This window comes from Kryptolebias marmoratus, linkage group LG4 (assembly GCF_001649575.2).
Source record: "Kryptolebias marmoratus isolate JLee-2015 linkage group LG4, ASM164957v2, whole genome shotgun sequence".
Classification (NCBI taxonomy): domain Eukaryota; kingdom Metazoa; phylum Chordata; class Actinopteri; order Cyprinodontiformes; family Rivulidae; genus Kryptolebias; species Kryptolebias marmoratus.
The window spans coordinates 6,159,785-6,176,695 of record NC_051433.1 but is presented as its reverse complement, the minus strand read 5'-3'; the positions used below and the strand labels follow the sequence as shown (position 1 = coordinate 6,176,695).

The 16,911-nt window shown below is 35.4% G+C and overlaps 1 protein-coding gene across 1 annotated transcript; it reads right to left on the bottom strand.

The window, feature by feature from the left end:
• Positions 1 to 4,025: 4,025 nt before the first annotated feature.
• LOC108231589 (immunoglobulin-like and fibronectin type III domain-containing protein 1) lies at positions 4,026 to 16,901 on the bottom strand. Its single transcript, XM_017408676.3, has 24 exons — positions 16,216 to 16,901; positions 14,374 to 14,441; positions 14,115 to 14,237; positions 13,886 to 14,022; positions 13,693 to 13,792; positions 13,565 to 13,606; positions 13,431 to 13,476; positions 13,142 to 13,325; positions 12,930 to 13,043; positions 12,623 to 12,785; positions 12,209 to 12,481; positions 11,535 to 12,047; positions 11,286 to 11,410; positions 11,060 to 11,201; positions 10,225 to 10,518; positions 9,828 to 10,124; positions 9,562 to 9,741; positions 9,339 to 9,467; positions 8,937 to 9,245; positions 8,771 to 8,856; positions 7,991 to 8,183; positions 7,420 to 7,716; positions 6,494 to 6,820; positions 4,026 to 6,406 (listed from the first exon to the last, which is right to left on the bottom strand). The coding sequence occupies exons 2-24, from the start codon at positions 14,423 to 14,425 to the stop codon at positions 6,402 to 6,404; spliced, it is 4,131 nt and encodes a 1,376-aa protein (XP_017264165.1). The 5' UTR covers positions 14,426 to 14,441; positions 16,216 to 16,901; the 3' UTR covers positions 4,026 to 6,401.
• Between the last annotated feature and the right edge of the window lie 10 nt (positions 16,902 to 16,911).

Genomic DNA, 16,911 nt, shown 5'->3' with positions numbered 1-16,911 from the left:
AGAGCATGATGTACCAATAATATAAAACTATGATGAAATCTAAATTATCATAAATGACATCAAGTTTGTGATGGATGTCCTTGTTTTTAAGGTTGTGAATCTGATTTATATGTTTAAAATAAATAAGTTTCACAGCCAAACTACCCAACCACAATCCTCATATAACAGCTTTCCAAGTTTTCAAGTAACATGACCACTCTAGTATGATTTTTTTTTATTGGTCAGTAAACATTATGTGAGACATTTTATGTAGTAAAATGATCCTGTATTGATATTAATGGATATACTGTTCCAATTAGCCTTCATATGTATCAGCTGAAATTCTCACAGCATGCCTGTGGGATTCGGTTTGTCACACTGGGCCTGCTGTTGCATTATAAAAAGATGGTTACTCATGGAGGCTGTGATGTGCTGGACACAGAGTACTAAGCAGGGTTTTTCAGTCTATATTGTCAAAGGTTAAATACACATGACATTTCTTGACAGTGTAAACAGTCACTCCAAGGTTGTTAAAGAAGGAGACACAGCTGCGAGAAAAGCCTTGTGACATTTCTGAAGATAAACACAGATATCACCTCTGACCTAGTTAAAAACATTAAATAAACACTGTTATACATCGCCAATGGACCATTTACTCATCAGAATGTTCAGTGCCATCAGTTAAAAAAATGCAATTTTGTCTTGGCTTTTGTAACGATTCAAAAACTATTTAAAATCTAGCTGCACAGGACCTGGTGATTTGGCTTCGTAGAAACAAGTCTGATGGACACAGAATACGGTTTATTATAAAAAGCAGGAAAAATAATCAATTGATATTATTTTGGAACCTTTTTTCTTTTAATTTTCCTGATATGGTGACTAAACTAATATGAATATCTATTTTTGTGGCATTACTCCACAGTACTAAATAATTTGAGGCCAGTTGTATAACATTTAACTAAACAAATCCGTTTATTTAATATATATCTGATCTCTGGAAAGAATAGCACATTTTAGTAAATTCATCTTTCGTTCAACACCAAAAGATTAGGAAATTAATATTCATATAATGTTGGCAGGCAGTAGTTACAAGAACAGAAATACTAATACCATTTCCACAACTTTTTCTTTTTAAATGCTAGTGTGTAAGGCTGTTACTTGTTTCCATCTGTGACTAATTGCTAAATCACGTCCGACTTCACCCACATAATGTTTTACCTTGGCAAAGAAATAAAAAGGTGAAATATTCCGTTTTTCTTCTGTTGTCACTATCATCTAAACCACGTGTGGGCATCAAGGCCAGTCAGAGTTTGTTGGATTGATTTGTTCTCTCAGTTGTAACTTAAATGTATTTCATGTCTGAATATGAGTTTAATAACTAACAATTAAAAAAAAATCTGGAGTGACTACTTTAAATTGTGACAGAGTTGGGTGATCAGAAGCAATCACACAAATTATCTATTGGCACAATAACAACCTGAGGGAAATAACATTTGCTGAAGAGTGCTTAATGAGATTTAATTTTCCTACAATCACTCATTATGTCAGCCGTAATGCTATCAGCGGGCTCCAGGGTGTCACTAATGCCCTCAGGATTTTCTGCATTAGTACTACAGTTGTATTTATTTCTGCGAGTCAGATGCCTTTCTCTGAAAGAGGGCATCAGAGACATCAGACTCTGTCCTGTTTGCTGTCATTTTATAATTTAGCTGGTTAGGGTTGAGCCCAGAGCAGCTTTGGGAGCATTAACACTTGATCTCTGTTCTTGAAGATGCAATTTTAATAATCTCCACTGGACCCTCTGGTGGACCTGGTTTATGTGTTTAAAAAATATGGTGAATTATTTCTGAAACATTCTTTTTGATGTTAAGTGATGTAAAAGTCATCTTTATGCTGAGGTTCAGAGGGCATCTATAAAGTGGGGTTTTGGCTCAACCTTACTGACTTAATGATGTTGGGGAACATGTAAAATTGTATTTGTCAACTTCAGGCATGTTTAGGACACACAAACCACACAACCGTTTTCTGCACCATCACATTTGTCTTTATCACACGAAGAAAGCATCACATTTATCTTCAACCGTGACCTTTACCTGTGTCCGTGTTCTCAGTTCTCCCGATGCAAATCTGTAAACTCTACAATTGTCATTTCTGTAACTTTGAACTGTCAGATTGAGAAGTTCCATTTTTTTTTTCTTTGCTGAGATTAGCTAAAAGTCAAACAACAATGCACACACACACACACACACATAAAATCATATCTCACATAGCTATTGTGACAGACAGATTCAGGATGGCTTCAATTCGAACCAGTTGTAAATGGTGCTCTATTAGTTGTTGGGGGTCAGGGGGTACTGTGTATCGTGTTGCTCCTTCAGTCACTGAAAGTAACTTGCAAAGCAAAATAATACGATTGAAGACAAAATGACCTTCATGTAATCCAACACCCTCTTTCCTCTGTGTTTAGAGGTTTTCAGTCTGAGCTATTTTTACGATACCACTTCCTATATAAGATTGTTGCTGTGATTTGATAGTCCCTATCACATTGATATTGGGATCGTGTTTGCCCAGGTTTTTGAGTGTTTCAGGCTCATCTCCATTATTTTTTCTTGATGGTTTCAAGTTGCAGTTTGTTTCGGATCCTCAATGACAATGACTTAAAAAAAAATCCTGTTTCAAAAGAAAGAAAAAGATGAGAAGCAAAACAGTGGCCATTACAAACAAGAAGAATGTACCAATGTGTGCATTAGTTCTCAGCCTGATTATTGATCTGTAATCTACACAGGGTATCAATACATACAGTAACTGGCTTTCAAGGCGGCAAATGCAGAACATTAGTTTTATCCCTGACATTTTAACCAATACTGTCATTTGTTCTGGTTTGAATCTTAATCTTCACACCTTTTATTTATTTATTTAGTTAAATTAAAAATAATTTATAAAGAAATTACTCTGTCTTTGTCTTAGCCTGTTTGGTGGTCAAAGAAACCAGCTTGCAGGTGAAATCTGGATCTCATTCCCTTTTGTCAGTGTCTTCATAACTTGTGTTGCCATCACCCCTGGGACTTTGGATCTTTTTATTTTTGTCTTTTGTATTCCTATTGTCAGCAAGAACGATGAACTATTAGTGGTGATACATTTGAATCAATGTCCAGAATTCATCCTGAGAACAGATATGTAGTGATGCTTTCCATATCTTAGGAATATTTACTTTCTCATTTTTTTTGTTCCGAATATGTTTTCTTGCCACCGCAGAAGTGAGACTAACAGCAGAGTGACATTATGGATTGTGTAGCTTTTTATAACCAATGGTGTGTTAGTTCATTACAAAAAGTGCTTTTTCTAATCTAACAGCAGGGTTGGGTGTAAGAGCTTCACAGCTGATATGGAAAACTGCAATATTCATATTCTTAAGTTGTAACCTTGTTTATACCCCAAGCTGAACAAGCAAAGCAACTGAATAATTAACTGTCTTCAGAAATTTGTGTTGCTAAAAAAAGCAAACTCTCAGCTTAAAGATAATTCAGACATGTTGACTACTCATATCCTCTCCTTCTAAAAGTTAGCATCACCTGATGTAAACGTGACATTCTACTGTTTCAGCGGCTCTCAGCTGCTGGAAGATGAGTAAACTGGATTGCCATATGATCGGTCACATGCAACTTAAAACTGTGAACTTTCCTTCTGAGAAATCTTAATATGCCTGTAAATCACAGCTGACATTATGACCAGGTCTTTGTAAGCGAGCCTTCCTCTATATGGTGACTTGAACTTATACATTACTTAATCTTAAGTTCTGATGAAAGCAATTTACACTTATGCTTCAACTTAATAACATTATTTTATGTTATTCTACTTATGTTCACTAATTTGTCAATATCACCAAGTCATTTTTCTGGATATGAATATTATAACAATATTTTAGCTCTAAATACACTGTAGCAGTTGTAAGAGGCTTCTCATTACTTGCCATTTATCTCACCCATCTGTAAAAATTAAGACATAATTGACTGAGTAGGAATATAATGGTGTTTGAAACCAAGAGGGAGCTTGTACAAGATTTATTCAAGGTTTCAACTGAGCAAAATTGACTAGACTTTGTCAAAAGTTTAAATGTAGCAGATTAGATTGTTTGGTAATGTCATGCATCCAAAGATCTGAATAGAATCAGAAGTATTGTTTCTGAAACCCGTCAATTCGCCAGCTTTTCACTGAAGTGGATTTGCAGTTCTAATAACTGCAAATCTCTTTGATTTTGATGTAGACAATGTTAGAAATTGCTTTATTTGACATGAATGTTTGAATGTGACATACTGGAAAATAAATCACTTACAGCATATTTGAGCTTTTGTTGTCTATTAAACAACACAAGAGTGGGGAATTACAGAAGTCTCAGTGATATCGTTGCTGGTTCCTTGCCGAGGCTCAGGGCCAGTTAAACATGTGAAATAACACCAAAGAAAGGTAGTCATTATCTTGCTTTCAAATACTGAACCACCCCACTCCTTTAGAAAAACACTATTTTTCTAGAATATGTGATCTGCAAAGCACACTTGGGATATTTAGCAGCCTGTTCATTTGTTGTAAAATTACTGTTATTATTATATTTCCCAGGAAGGTTTTACACTTTGTTTTTAACAAGTAATGCACTGTAAAATTCTTACAAATGTTTGATGTTTTAATTTGTTTCTTTTTATTATGAGAAATATAATAACTTCTATGTATTCTTAATTGTATGTAAGGGTAAAATAAGCCTTATTTGTGATTTGTTTTTATTACGGCCTGTGTGTAAGTGATACATAATAAACTCCCACTGAAAGGATAATAGCATGATGCCACGTAGATGTTAACATGTCCTCAGACTCACACAAGCTGGCATACAGTCATACATGTGAAATGTTTTCAGTTACAACTTTCTGCAACATCCCTGGACTATCATCTGGAAGCTAGCAAACACATATTGACGGTAGAAATGAAATTTGAAGCAATAGCACAGTTGTCAAGGCAGAAGCAGTGCATTGGCACAATAAATGGCTCATGATATGACAGCCTTATATGGGGAGCTGAAAGGGATTGTAAACAAGCCACCTTGTAATTGAATGTATAAAAAATGCATGCTATTGGTACTGAATTACAACACACATACAAACCCACACACACCACCAAGGATAGAGAAAGATTTGGTTAAATGTGCTAAGCTGGATTTATGTAAGGGTTTAAGTTGCTATTCTAGAGAGAGAAAATGCTTAAATTGTATCTTAATGCAACATTAAGAAACTGAGCCTACATCACTGTTTATACTTTTGTTTTTTTTTTGTTGAACAAAAATTATTTAAAAGAGGTGTTGTTTGTTTATAACTAAGTTAATTGAGTGGTACTAAAGTGCAAATAATATAACATCAATGGTTTAGCAGCTTGACTGTGAAAGAGAAATATAAAACCACCTGTTGGCTGTAGTGGATCATTTCTAATCACTTTATTTTGGTGAAATATTTGTAAAACATGTATTTCATTATTATTATTTTTTTACTTTGGTGATGCTGGATTTTAAATAAATAAATTAATAAATTAAAATAAAAATTAATACATTTTTCTTTTACATTACCATCATACAAATTTGTTTGTGGAGTCAAGTGTAATGTTTAAATAACTTTTAGATGGTATTGACTTATAAAATCATGTTTGTCTCAAAATTACTTATTATACATGTTTGTTTGTAATTTCAGGTCAATGTTTAAATTCATGTGGTATATCAATATATATGTATACTAATGGTATTTTCCAGAAGTTTTAAAAGAACTAAACATTGGGACATTATTATGTTGTTTTCTTAATGTCTTTTTATGTAATATTTCTTAATCGTGGTATCTTGGGACAATTGTAAAAGTGCTTCACTTCCAAACTATAGCCTTAGACAGCTGCATGTAGTGGTTAACATAAACCTTTTATTGGGGATTGGAGGGTGTGTACTGAAAAAAAATGGAAAAATATATTGTTGCTTGACTGTAACTTAGTACCTCTACAGTTCAACAAGTGGATGATAGCTACTAAGGGTAGAGAGTTGGCATATCAGGAAGTCTGAATCTCAGATATCTGTTCTTTTCATTAAGAAGTTTAATTTAGTTTTACTGAAAGCAGAATTTTTTGTTTGATTCTCTCCTGTTTTTATGTGTGCATACCTTCAAACTTAGATATATACTGTAGATATGATGATTTTTTTTAATGGTATTCCCTTTATTTGTCATCGTGCTTTATGTTTTTTCATTGACTCAATTTAAACCCAATGAAAAAAACAAAACAAAAAACAAAACAACCAAAGTAGCAATAAAATGAAATGAGACAAACAATTAGAACAGATAAATGTTGCTCCAATCATTTTGATGTAACAGGAGTCTTGAGGAGTTCAGCATCACTTCATCAGGTTAATCTAAATAAGAAAATGAGAGTGAGAAATATTAAATTTGATTTCCACCGCAGCAAACTTAAACACAACAAAATGTGAACTTATTTATACCTCCAACAACAAGTTTTGTTGAACACTCCTCTCGGCCCAGAGGATTTTCTGCAACAACAGTGTAATCCCCGTTGTCCTTGGGCCCCACGTTGAGTACGAGCATGGAACAGACGCCACATGTGTTGGTGATGTAGTAGTTCGTATTGGTGTTGAGGCTGATGTTGTTTTTGTACCAGGTAACATGTGGTCTGGGGTTTCCTGTCACAGCACAACTCATGTAGCACTCGTAGCTCTCAGGACTTTTGTGCATTTTTAGTGGAACAGAAAATGATGGAGGCATCTCAAAACTACAGCTCCTGGAGCTGGGAAGTGTCACAGAAAACTTCTCTGAAAGCATAAATAACAACCTTGTAAGACATAAAAATAATCTGGCCATCCAAAACATATTGATAATTATGTCTGTTATTGGAAACAAATGAATAAAACTTATTAGATTTATTTTTTTTTAGAAAGACTATATTTACATTGATTTTCATATATGTTGCAATGTCACCAAATGTTGATTTGCTGTAAACAAATTAACAATGTTTTTTTTGTTGTTTTTTTTAAAGAGGATGATCTTTAGGTAAAAAAAGATGGATGTGTCAAACACTTACATGTAATTTGTTTCTCCATAGTAATGCACATAGAGCACAGTGCTACACTTTGCATGTATTTATTTAAACAATTTGCCATTTTATCTCAATAAAGCAATAAAAATTCACTTTGTCTCCATTTGTAATGCATTTTTACATCATCCAAATGCCTTTTATGGCTTGAAATGGCTTAAAAGGTTGCATGTTAAATGATTGTCCTAAAGCTGTTGATGATAAATTTACACAGTTTTGTGTTAACCTTAAGCATTTTTTTTAAACAAAACTTTTATTTAGTCAATTTTAATTAAACCTCAAATAAATTCTAAAGATTTGTTTCATTTTGAAACTTACCTTTTTTCTTCTGCACTTCCCAGGTTGCTGATTCAGAGTGTTCAGAAAGACCCATGTCATTCTTGGCATATAGCCGGAACTTATACTGCCTTCCTGGCATGATATTTGGGGCAGTGAACCTGTTGTTGAAGAGATGGTCAGCCACAGTTTGCCAAGTGCACTTAAGAGAATCGTGTTTTGTGATCACGTAGTGCAATCTGTCATCTTTCTTCTCATCTGGTGAGGGAATCCAAGAAACTGTGACTGTTCCTGGCACATTCTCCTCCAGCTCTACGGGTCCTGGAGGCTTGGGGTCATCTACAAACAGGTAGGAAATTATTAAGTGTTTTGATGTCACATGACAAATACAGAGTCAATTCCAAAATTATGTTTGGCTTGAAATTGTTTGTAGTTTACTGGAATTGCTCATTTTCAAAGTTCTCTCAAATAAGTGCCATGGTAAATAGCTTCTTGTATTTGAATGTAAAAGTATGTTGTATCTCTTGAGTAACGATTTAAAAAAGCTTTTGGGTTGGCTCATAGTGTTCATTAATGGATTAATTTGATGGACAAGTCGTGATTTTTACTGTACCTGTAACTCTTATCTCAACACTGGAGGTCTCCTGACCAACAAGGTTCTTGACAATGATGGTGTAGATCCCTGTGTCATGGCGCTCTGAGGAGGCTATCATCAACTGTGATGATGTGTCTGTGTTGCTCACTGTCACATATTTAGGAACTGGCAATCCATCCTTTAGCCAAGTTATTGTTGGCATTGGAGACGCCTGTCAAAATAATGAAACTTACAGATTTAGGATAGGATATGTACTTAAACTTACTGTATATATATGTTTTTCAAGATGCAGAAAAAAGTTTGAACTGCTACTTTAAACCTAGGTTTGACAACTGACATAACATTTCTCCTCAAACAATTGACAGTAAATAAGTGGAAGTGCATGTTTTGATGCCTTTTTTTAGTTTCAGTTTAGTGTCTGAGCTGCTGATTATTATTCAGTTTATCTTCTGGTGCTCTTCAGTGGATATTAGAGACAACAGAAACATTTAGTTAATTATCGGGCTAGGCTTTATTTATAGTGTGAATTTGTTCAGCAAATTTAAGTGTTTGTGTTTATGCTTAGCTTGCTTAAAACTTAGTTTTGTTGTTAATTTTATGCACAAATTCATTAGAATAATGCATTGTTTTAATTACCAACTGTTGTTTTAAGAGTTAGGGCACTATTTAAAGATAGGTGCTACATCAAAAAATGTCACCTCAGCACCTAAAACACAGATAGTATTTACTTCAATTATAAAGAAAATTTGAACTGAAAACAGTTAAAAGTAAAATTTATTTCATGAGAACTTAACAAACCTTAAAGTTGAAGTTGATTCGAGCAGAATTCCCTGCTCTTATTACCATAAAGTTCTTCATTTTTCTGTCAGTGAATTGAGGTCTGACTGTAAAAATGAAGGAAGATTTTTAGAAATACATAATTAGAAAAATTATTGAAATGAAGTCTCAACTTTTACTGACTCACCTGGAGGAGGCATTGCAATGATGTAGTTGTCTAACTCTTGAGGCTCACCATTTCCACCCTCATTGGTGGCTATAACTCTTACCCAATATATTGCCATAGACTTCAGACCCACAATATTAAATGAGGTCATGGCGATGGGGCTGGAGGTGCAGCGATTCCATTCTGGGTTTTCTGCTGGTCTGAGTTCCACAAAGTAGCCTTTGGCCTCATCTTGGACACCTTCTTCTTCAGCGGGTTTTGTCCAGCTCAGTGATAAGGTAGTGTATGTGGAGTCTGTCACCTTCAGGTCAGTAACTTTACCAGGAGGTTCTGAAAGTGGAAACAGTGGGGAAGGTATACATTGAAACTGAAGCAACTAATCAGATGCAATAATAGCTTATCTTTTGTTAAATTGATTCTCACTTTTTGGATCTCTTGCAATCACAAATTCAGAGGGTACGCTTGGCTCACCAACACCAGATGTGTTGATAGCTGATACTCTGAATTCATACTCAATTCCTTCAACAACATCCTTTACTCCATACTGTTTTCCTGTTGGGGTGATAAACTTGGATATAATCTTATTTTTCTGACAGATCTCACCTCACTATTTCATATGTGTTAAATGGTAAATAAAACACCTAACCTTTGATGGGCTCATCAGGTGGGTTGACAATATTCCACAAATTACTGCCATTCTTGCGTTTCTCCACATTGTATCCCAAAATGTTTGTTCCTCCTGTATTAGCTGGTGCAGTCCAAGCGATGTTGATACAGTCTTTGAAAGCACTAACAATTTTTGGTGTAGATGGAGGTCCAGGGTATGCTAAAGACAGGATCAAATAGATAATAATGTCACAATTAAAAATGTTTTTCAGACCTACTGTGTTTTGCACTTCTGAGATAACTCACCCTTTGTTCCTGCCTGGATGTCGTCACTCTCCATTATTTCACTGATGCCTTGATCTGTTTCTGCTCTGATGTGGTAGCAGTATTTTCTGCCATGATCCACATCTGTGTCTCTGTATTTAGGCTCTGGGCCTATCTTGCCCAGTTTTGTCCAGCTGTTGCGACCAATTTGCTGGCGCTCGAGAATGTAGTTGGTCACAGAGCATCCACCACTGTCTTTGGAAGGTCTCCATTTGAATTCAATGCAAGAAGCAGAACTTTCAATTATATCCACTGGACCCAGAGGTGGTGTTGGTTTATCTGTTGTGTAGTCAAAAAAAGCAACTGTAATTATCCAATTTATTTGACTGTTTTATGAATTAGAACATTTTGTTAATAAAATGTAATTGCAAAACATTACCTAATACAGTGAGTTGTGTAATGGCCTCAATTGTTCCACATTCATTTTTAATTTTAATCTTAATTTCTCCACTGGTTCTACGTTGACATTTGGTTAGCAGCAGTCGGCTGTGTGAGGAAGACTTCTCAATCTTGATATTGGTTTCTTCTACAAGCTCTTCGCCATCATTGTACCACTGGATTTTCATGGGTTCACGGCCAACAAACGATAGCTTGAAGGCTGCATCTTTTCCGGATTTGATCCTAACGGGTTTCGAAAACTCAGCAAGGTCATCAGCATTGATTCGTGGAGGATCTAGTTGAAGAGTCAACAAAGCAACAAAAAAATAATCTGGAATATCCATCCATCCATCCATTTTCTTTAACCGCTTCTCCATTCCGGGTCGCGGGTAGCTGGTGCCTATCCCCAGCAGTCACTGTGCGAGAGGCGGGGGACACCCTGGACAGGTCGCAAGTCCATCGCAGGGGCACATATAGACGAACGAGACAAACAACCATTCACACTCTCACTCACACCTAGGGACAATTTTAGAGTCATCAATTAACCTAACATGCATGTTTTTTGGTCTGTGGGAGAAAACCGTAGTACCCGGAGTAAACCCACGTGTGCACAGGGAGAACATGCAAACTCCACCCAGAAAGGCCTCAGGCTGGGAAGCGAACCTGCAACCTTCTTGCTGGGAGGCAACAGCTCTAACCACTATTCCACTGTGCCACCCATAATCTGGAATATTTATAAGCTTAATTAATTTAAAAGAAGTGTCTAGCAGATTTTCATCTTGGCTACCCTCTTACAATGTTTGCGTGGGTTACTTTAATAATTATCATTACATTACCTTCAACATTTAGCACTGCTTCAGTTTTACGCCCATCAGCTTCACATTTATACTTTCCAGAATCATCCTCTTTGCAGTTTTTGATAAGTAGTTTGCGATAAGTTCCATCTTTAACAATATTAATATTGTCTGTTGCTGTTATCTGAAATGGAAATGTAGATATAAGCATCCAAACATTTCAGATGGTTAGAGGTGAGTTTATTTTTTTAACTCTTATATACTTTACCTCTTTTCCATCTTTGTACCATACAGCATCACCGCTCTCACTGCTGAGCTTGCAGAGCAGTTCCGCATCAGTGCCAATAATAGCTGAAACATCTGACAGACCACCGGTGAAGTAAATCCCTGGGTCTAAAAACAGAAAAATACAACCCTAATGTTTGTTGGGAATGTACAAGAGTATCCAGTACACACAACATTATCCAGAATAAAACTGATAATATCTACAAGAAATCTATGTCCTTTTGCATCTCACCAACAACAGTTTCTGGAACAAGAGGGCCTGTTCTCACTCTTTGTCTTTTTTCTTGAACAGGCTCCTCTTCTTTAGCAGCATCTTCTTCCTCATTTACTGGTGCAGGTTCTTCTGGTTTTGATACTTTCTCCTCTTCTTGTTTTACAACTGTAGGTTCTGGTATATCTGCTTTCCCTGAATCTGTTGCTGCTTCTACTTTTGGTTCTGCCTTTACTTGGGATGGTTCATTTGGTTGGACTTCAGGTTGAACTTCTGGTTGTGGTTTGGGTTCACATTTTGATGTTTTATCTCTTACTTCAGAGGCTGCTGCATCCTCCTTCTCCTCATTCTCTTCCTTCTCCTCGTACTCCTCCTCCTCTTCTCTTTCCTTCACTTTTGCAATAATCTCATCTCTCTCTTTTTGTAACTTTTCCTGTTGCTCCTGGGCAATCCTGAGAAGATCATCTCCACCACCACCTGCACGAGTTGTCTTACGAGCTTTCTTCTTTCCTACCATGTTTGGATCCTTGTCAGCTAATAATAAATACACAGTTTTACAAAAATGTTATTGTTGGACAGACTTTTCATATTTAAAATAAAGCTTGCATTGTGTCCTATTTTCATCTTCATTTAGGTATAAAATGTTTTAGACAGAAACTACGTGCAATAAAATACAAATAAAATCAGAACCATACCTTCTACTATAAGCCAGGCATTGCAGGATTTAATTCCAGCCACGGCTGCATAAATTCCTTTGTCCAGAAGCAGGCAGTCCTTAACCACCAAACTGTGGATCAGCAAGTCTTCTGATACAGTGATATCGTATTTGTCTCCTTGCTCCAGTGGGTTATTCTTCCCCATCCAGGAGATCTTTTTCATCGGATGTGAGAGGACACACTGAAACACAGCATCCTCTCGTTCTTGTGCTTTCACGTCCTGAATCTTAACCAAGAAGTCCACAACTGGAACTAAACAAAGCAACAACAAAAACAACAACAAAAAGTTTTCATTTATGATTTAGTGTCAAATCACACAGCACCAGTCTCACAACTTATCAGTTTAATGGTGCTGTGTGCAAGTTAAGTAGTTTGCTTTTTGTATGAAATTACTTTTTAATTCAGTTGAAAAGATTTTAATTCCATCAACTTCCAGTTGGTATAATCCTGCATCTTCGGGATTAACACCATTTATGCTGAAGACAAATCTCTTTCCCACTCGCTTAAGTCCATGTTTTACTTCTGTGTCCTCATCGAAAGGGATCATTACTCCATCCTGTTTAAACATTGGTTGCCATTAAATTTGTCAATATGAAAAGCATGATTTTCACATGTTAGCAAAGTATACGGTTTCACTCTCAGAGGTTTCAATTAATCATCTTAGAAAAATATGTCAATGTAAAAAAATTCGACATTTCACCTTAAACAAGAATATTTTGCTGTTGGGGTCTTTGAGTGACATTTCAAGTTCAAACTCTGCAGCACCAGTTGGTTTCAGCTCAACGGGCTTCAGGTTGCAGAGTTTTTCAACAACCTATAGTGATGAAATTAGGGGAAAAAGAGAATGTTGAGCTCATTTTAGACATGTTAAGCTGTGTAGCTGCTTTACACATACATATAAATGAAACAAACCTGCTCTTGTTCCTGCTCCCTCTGTAGCTTTTTTTCATTCAGTTTCTTTAGCATCCAACGGAAATCAGTGATACCGTATTGTGCACAAATGCTCTCATATTCTTTCTTCTCTGCACTCAGTAGCAGGTCCCAGAAATTCTCATCAATTTCTAGCTTTGCTTCTTCTTTAGACTCTCTGTTCGCCCTTAAAAAATATCAGAAAAAAATGGTAAACTCATAAAAACAAAATAAAGTTTATACTCAAAATTAAAATAAAAAGAGCTTGTTTTATTCATGAACTATGACTTACGTGCTTCTCAAAGTCTTTTTGAAGTCTTCGGGTAACTCTCTGATAGCTATAACACAACCAGCACCACAGTTAGGCTTTTTTTTTTACTTCTTAATTTACAGATTAACAGTTTATTGTGCAGGAAATAAATGTACCTGTTCTTGATTGTTGCATTGCTTTGTTCTTTTTATAGCCAACTAAATAAAGCAAATTTGAATTAAATTCAATATTTTTTTCTTAATACATTGATTTGACTCATAATAAAACGGAATAAGGATCTAACCTTCAATGACGTTGAGTGTCACAGTTACAACTGCTTTTCCGTACTCATTTCTTGCATAACACTTGTAGGTATCAGCTTGATCCACACAAACATCTGGTATCTGTCAAGAAATAAAGAATTCTCTGATTTTGCTAAACTTAATTTACACAGATTACGCAATGCTTTAAACATTTATGACACACACTGATTATACCTGCAGTTGATGTTCACCAGAAATTGTATCAAATACGGTTTTATATCTTCCATCATCAATTTCCCCATTATTCCTCACCCAGGTTATAGCTGGGGTAGGGTTACCAGTAATGATTGCTCTGAAGATGGCCAGTTTTCCTTCAAAAATAGCAGCAAAAATAGAGGGCATTGTCATTACCTTAGGTGACATCACTGTGAAAATGTGTGTGATCAGAAATTTGTTATGTTACCTTCTTGAATAGTGAGAGCGATAGGCTTCCGAGTGAAATCTGGAGTGGTCATTCCCTGCGGTAGTTCTTCCACATACTGAGTGATCATAACTCCAGGCACCCTTGATTTCTTCTTAATTTTTACTTTCATCACACAAACATATGGTTGTATTTTATAAATATCAAAAAATGGTGAATGAATTCAGTAAATGTATTGATTTAATACATTTTGACTTGGGTAGCTTGTCTTTAACAAACAGATATGTTTTTAGTGACTTACCCTGCCCGGAAGCAGTAGGTTGCTCATCCTTAGCTTTGCAAATCCTAAACATCTTGACATCAACTTTTCTGTTTATACAAAAAAAAAATATATATGTAATGCTTTTAAAGCTCTTACTGTGTCACTGTTTGCTCATATGCAACTTTAACTGTCTTTATTTTCTTCATGAGCTGATGGGGTCATTTGTTCCAGAGGCCGTGCGGAACAAGTTCAAGTCTATTTATAGTGCTGTACCTAAAACTGTAAGAAATACTCACAAAGCACAAAACACTGTTAAAACAAATAACTAAATAAGCACAAATATTTGTTTTATTGTTGACATCTTTGGTAAAATAAAATAAAATAAAGAACATGTCATTTAGTTTCAGTGTTGTGAAGCTTAAGGGTTTGCTTGACCAGTGTTGGTGATCATACACATTCCATCCGTCTTATAAGTAATTTATGTCCTCCAGATGGTTGGAATCTGCACTGAGTATCGCTTATCGTTTTGGAAACTTGAGGTTTAAGATTAGATGCATTTTTATCCTAAGGGATGTAGGTGGTAGCTCCTACCTCTTCATAACAAAAAAATTAAAATAAAAATTGATAATTTGAGTTGTAGTGTGAAAAGTTGATGTGCTGCATGAATACAGCTGTATTAGATGGAGCGTTATCATTCAATTTGTATTATACTGTAAGTAGAATAATTTATGGGTACATACCAAGTGCCAGAACTCTCTGAATGCAGATGTAAACTTGTTTACAGCCATTTTAGGAATTAGATGGTCCCACTTTGGTGGCCATTAGTTAAATAAATTAAATACATGATCACTGCGTAGTTAAAAAATTTGGCTTTTTTGTATAGTTGTTAAAATAATCCATCATACATTATGGTAATATTTTCTATAGGGCTGGAAGTGTCAGCATGTCAGCAGCCATGTCATACTGTTAGAGGTTAAACTTTATTTAGATTAATATTAAATGTACATACATGTCCAAACATGATATAAACAACTTCCTGTATGATAAATCTTAGGTAGACGACTCAGTTCTCACAATTTTTTACTTTTCTTTTTGTCTGATCACATTAGTCTAATGGCAGGATCCTTGTGGTCCTTAATTATACATAATAGGTACTTAAACTATTACAAGTGAATATAAATAAATAGAATCAAGCAGAGCTCTCACAGTGTCTGCGTATTTCAAAATTTTGTACACATGCCGAGCTGCTGTGAAGCTAAATTTGTCTGAGAGAGAAAATAGCTTTGCCCAGGGTGTTATGAGTGAACTGATTTATGAATGCCAGTTTTCTCACTTAAACTTCTCAGCTCCCTTTAATACAAGAGCATGCATTTTTACTTACCTTTTGTGTGTGATTAAATGCTTCACACTAATTTAAAATTTAGCTAGTTGCTGTTATCTTTTTCAGAAGGATAGTGTGGAGGAATTTTGATTGCGATAATTCGAATTAGTGTTTGAATGTGAGGTATGTAAAATTTGCCCAGTTACTGCAGTTTTTTTTCCAGTATCAGGGTATTACTATTCATTATGAATTTTGTGTTTTTAGCATTTTACAATCAGACTAAGGCTGTTTGATTCCTCTGAATCATTGGCATTTTTTTTTTCCATTCTTAGTATTCCAACTTAAAAACTTTAGAGATGAACTGACAAAGACAAAAAAAATTATAAATTTGATTTTAATATGCACTGTAATTTGAATTTTTCATACTTAATCAGTTAAATTTGAAGTAAATTTACAGAAACATGGAAAGAATGTCAAATACACAAAGCAAAAAGGGTTGGGTATAAAATAACAAACCACATTCTAGGAATTGCAAATCTTGCCTTTTTGAATGTACTTACTATTTTTCGAGTTAGCTGCTGTGCTCTGCTGTCTGTCAGCCAGGTTCCAGCTGATTTTTCAGTGTGGGTCTTGGTTTAAAGAGGCCATAAAGGCTTTCATGACACTCAGAGATACCCACCCACTGCTTTTTGACCGCAGCTTGTGGAGATAGGTTTACTGGCATGATCTGAGGCCCGAAAGTGTGATAGGGTCATAAAATGGAGGTCTTGTGAAATGCAAGATGAGCTGCTTCGGCACAAACTTAAACATGTAAGCTGTGTGATGTTTATCCCATCATATAACAAGATACAGTATGTGCTGATTATGTTCTTATTTTTTGTTTAAAATATCTTCCAACTCTTCTTGGTTTTGAATATTAGAAATTGTAAAAAAAGAACAAAAAAAAAATCAGATGAGAAATTCTAAGACTAGTTCAAAAACTGAGCACAACTTTGGACATTCCTGATGAAAAGCTAACATCACTTTTTAATCTCTTTTTAGATTGAACCAGAGAAATGACATCCTGTCCTCGTCAGTCACATTTTTGTTCAAGGTGTTCCTGTTTTTCCTTTGTAACATTAAACGTAGAATATTCTCTGAGACTCAAAAACATGCTCAGATTCTTAACTTAAGAGGTGCGGGGATAAATTACTAACATAAAATTTCATGAGGCTAAACAAGTAGTGAGGATTTTGAGCCTTGCTAAATCAAGACTT

Coding starts and splice junctions, on each gene's coding strand:
- LOC108231589 (XM_017408676.3), bottom strand. CDS start 14,425: ATGTTTAGGATTTGCAAAGCTAAGGATGAGCAACCTACTGCTTCCGGG. Junction 13,793..13,885: donor CTGGTGAACATCAACTGCAG/GTATAATCAGTG, acceptor ATTTCTTGACAG/ATACCAGATGTTTGTGTGGA. Junction 12,048..12,208: donor TGCCTGGCTTATAGTAGAAG/GTATGGTTCTGA, acceptor ATTTATTATTAG/CTGACAAGGATCCAAACATG.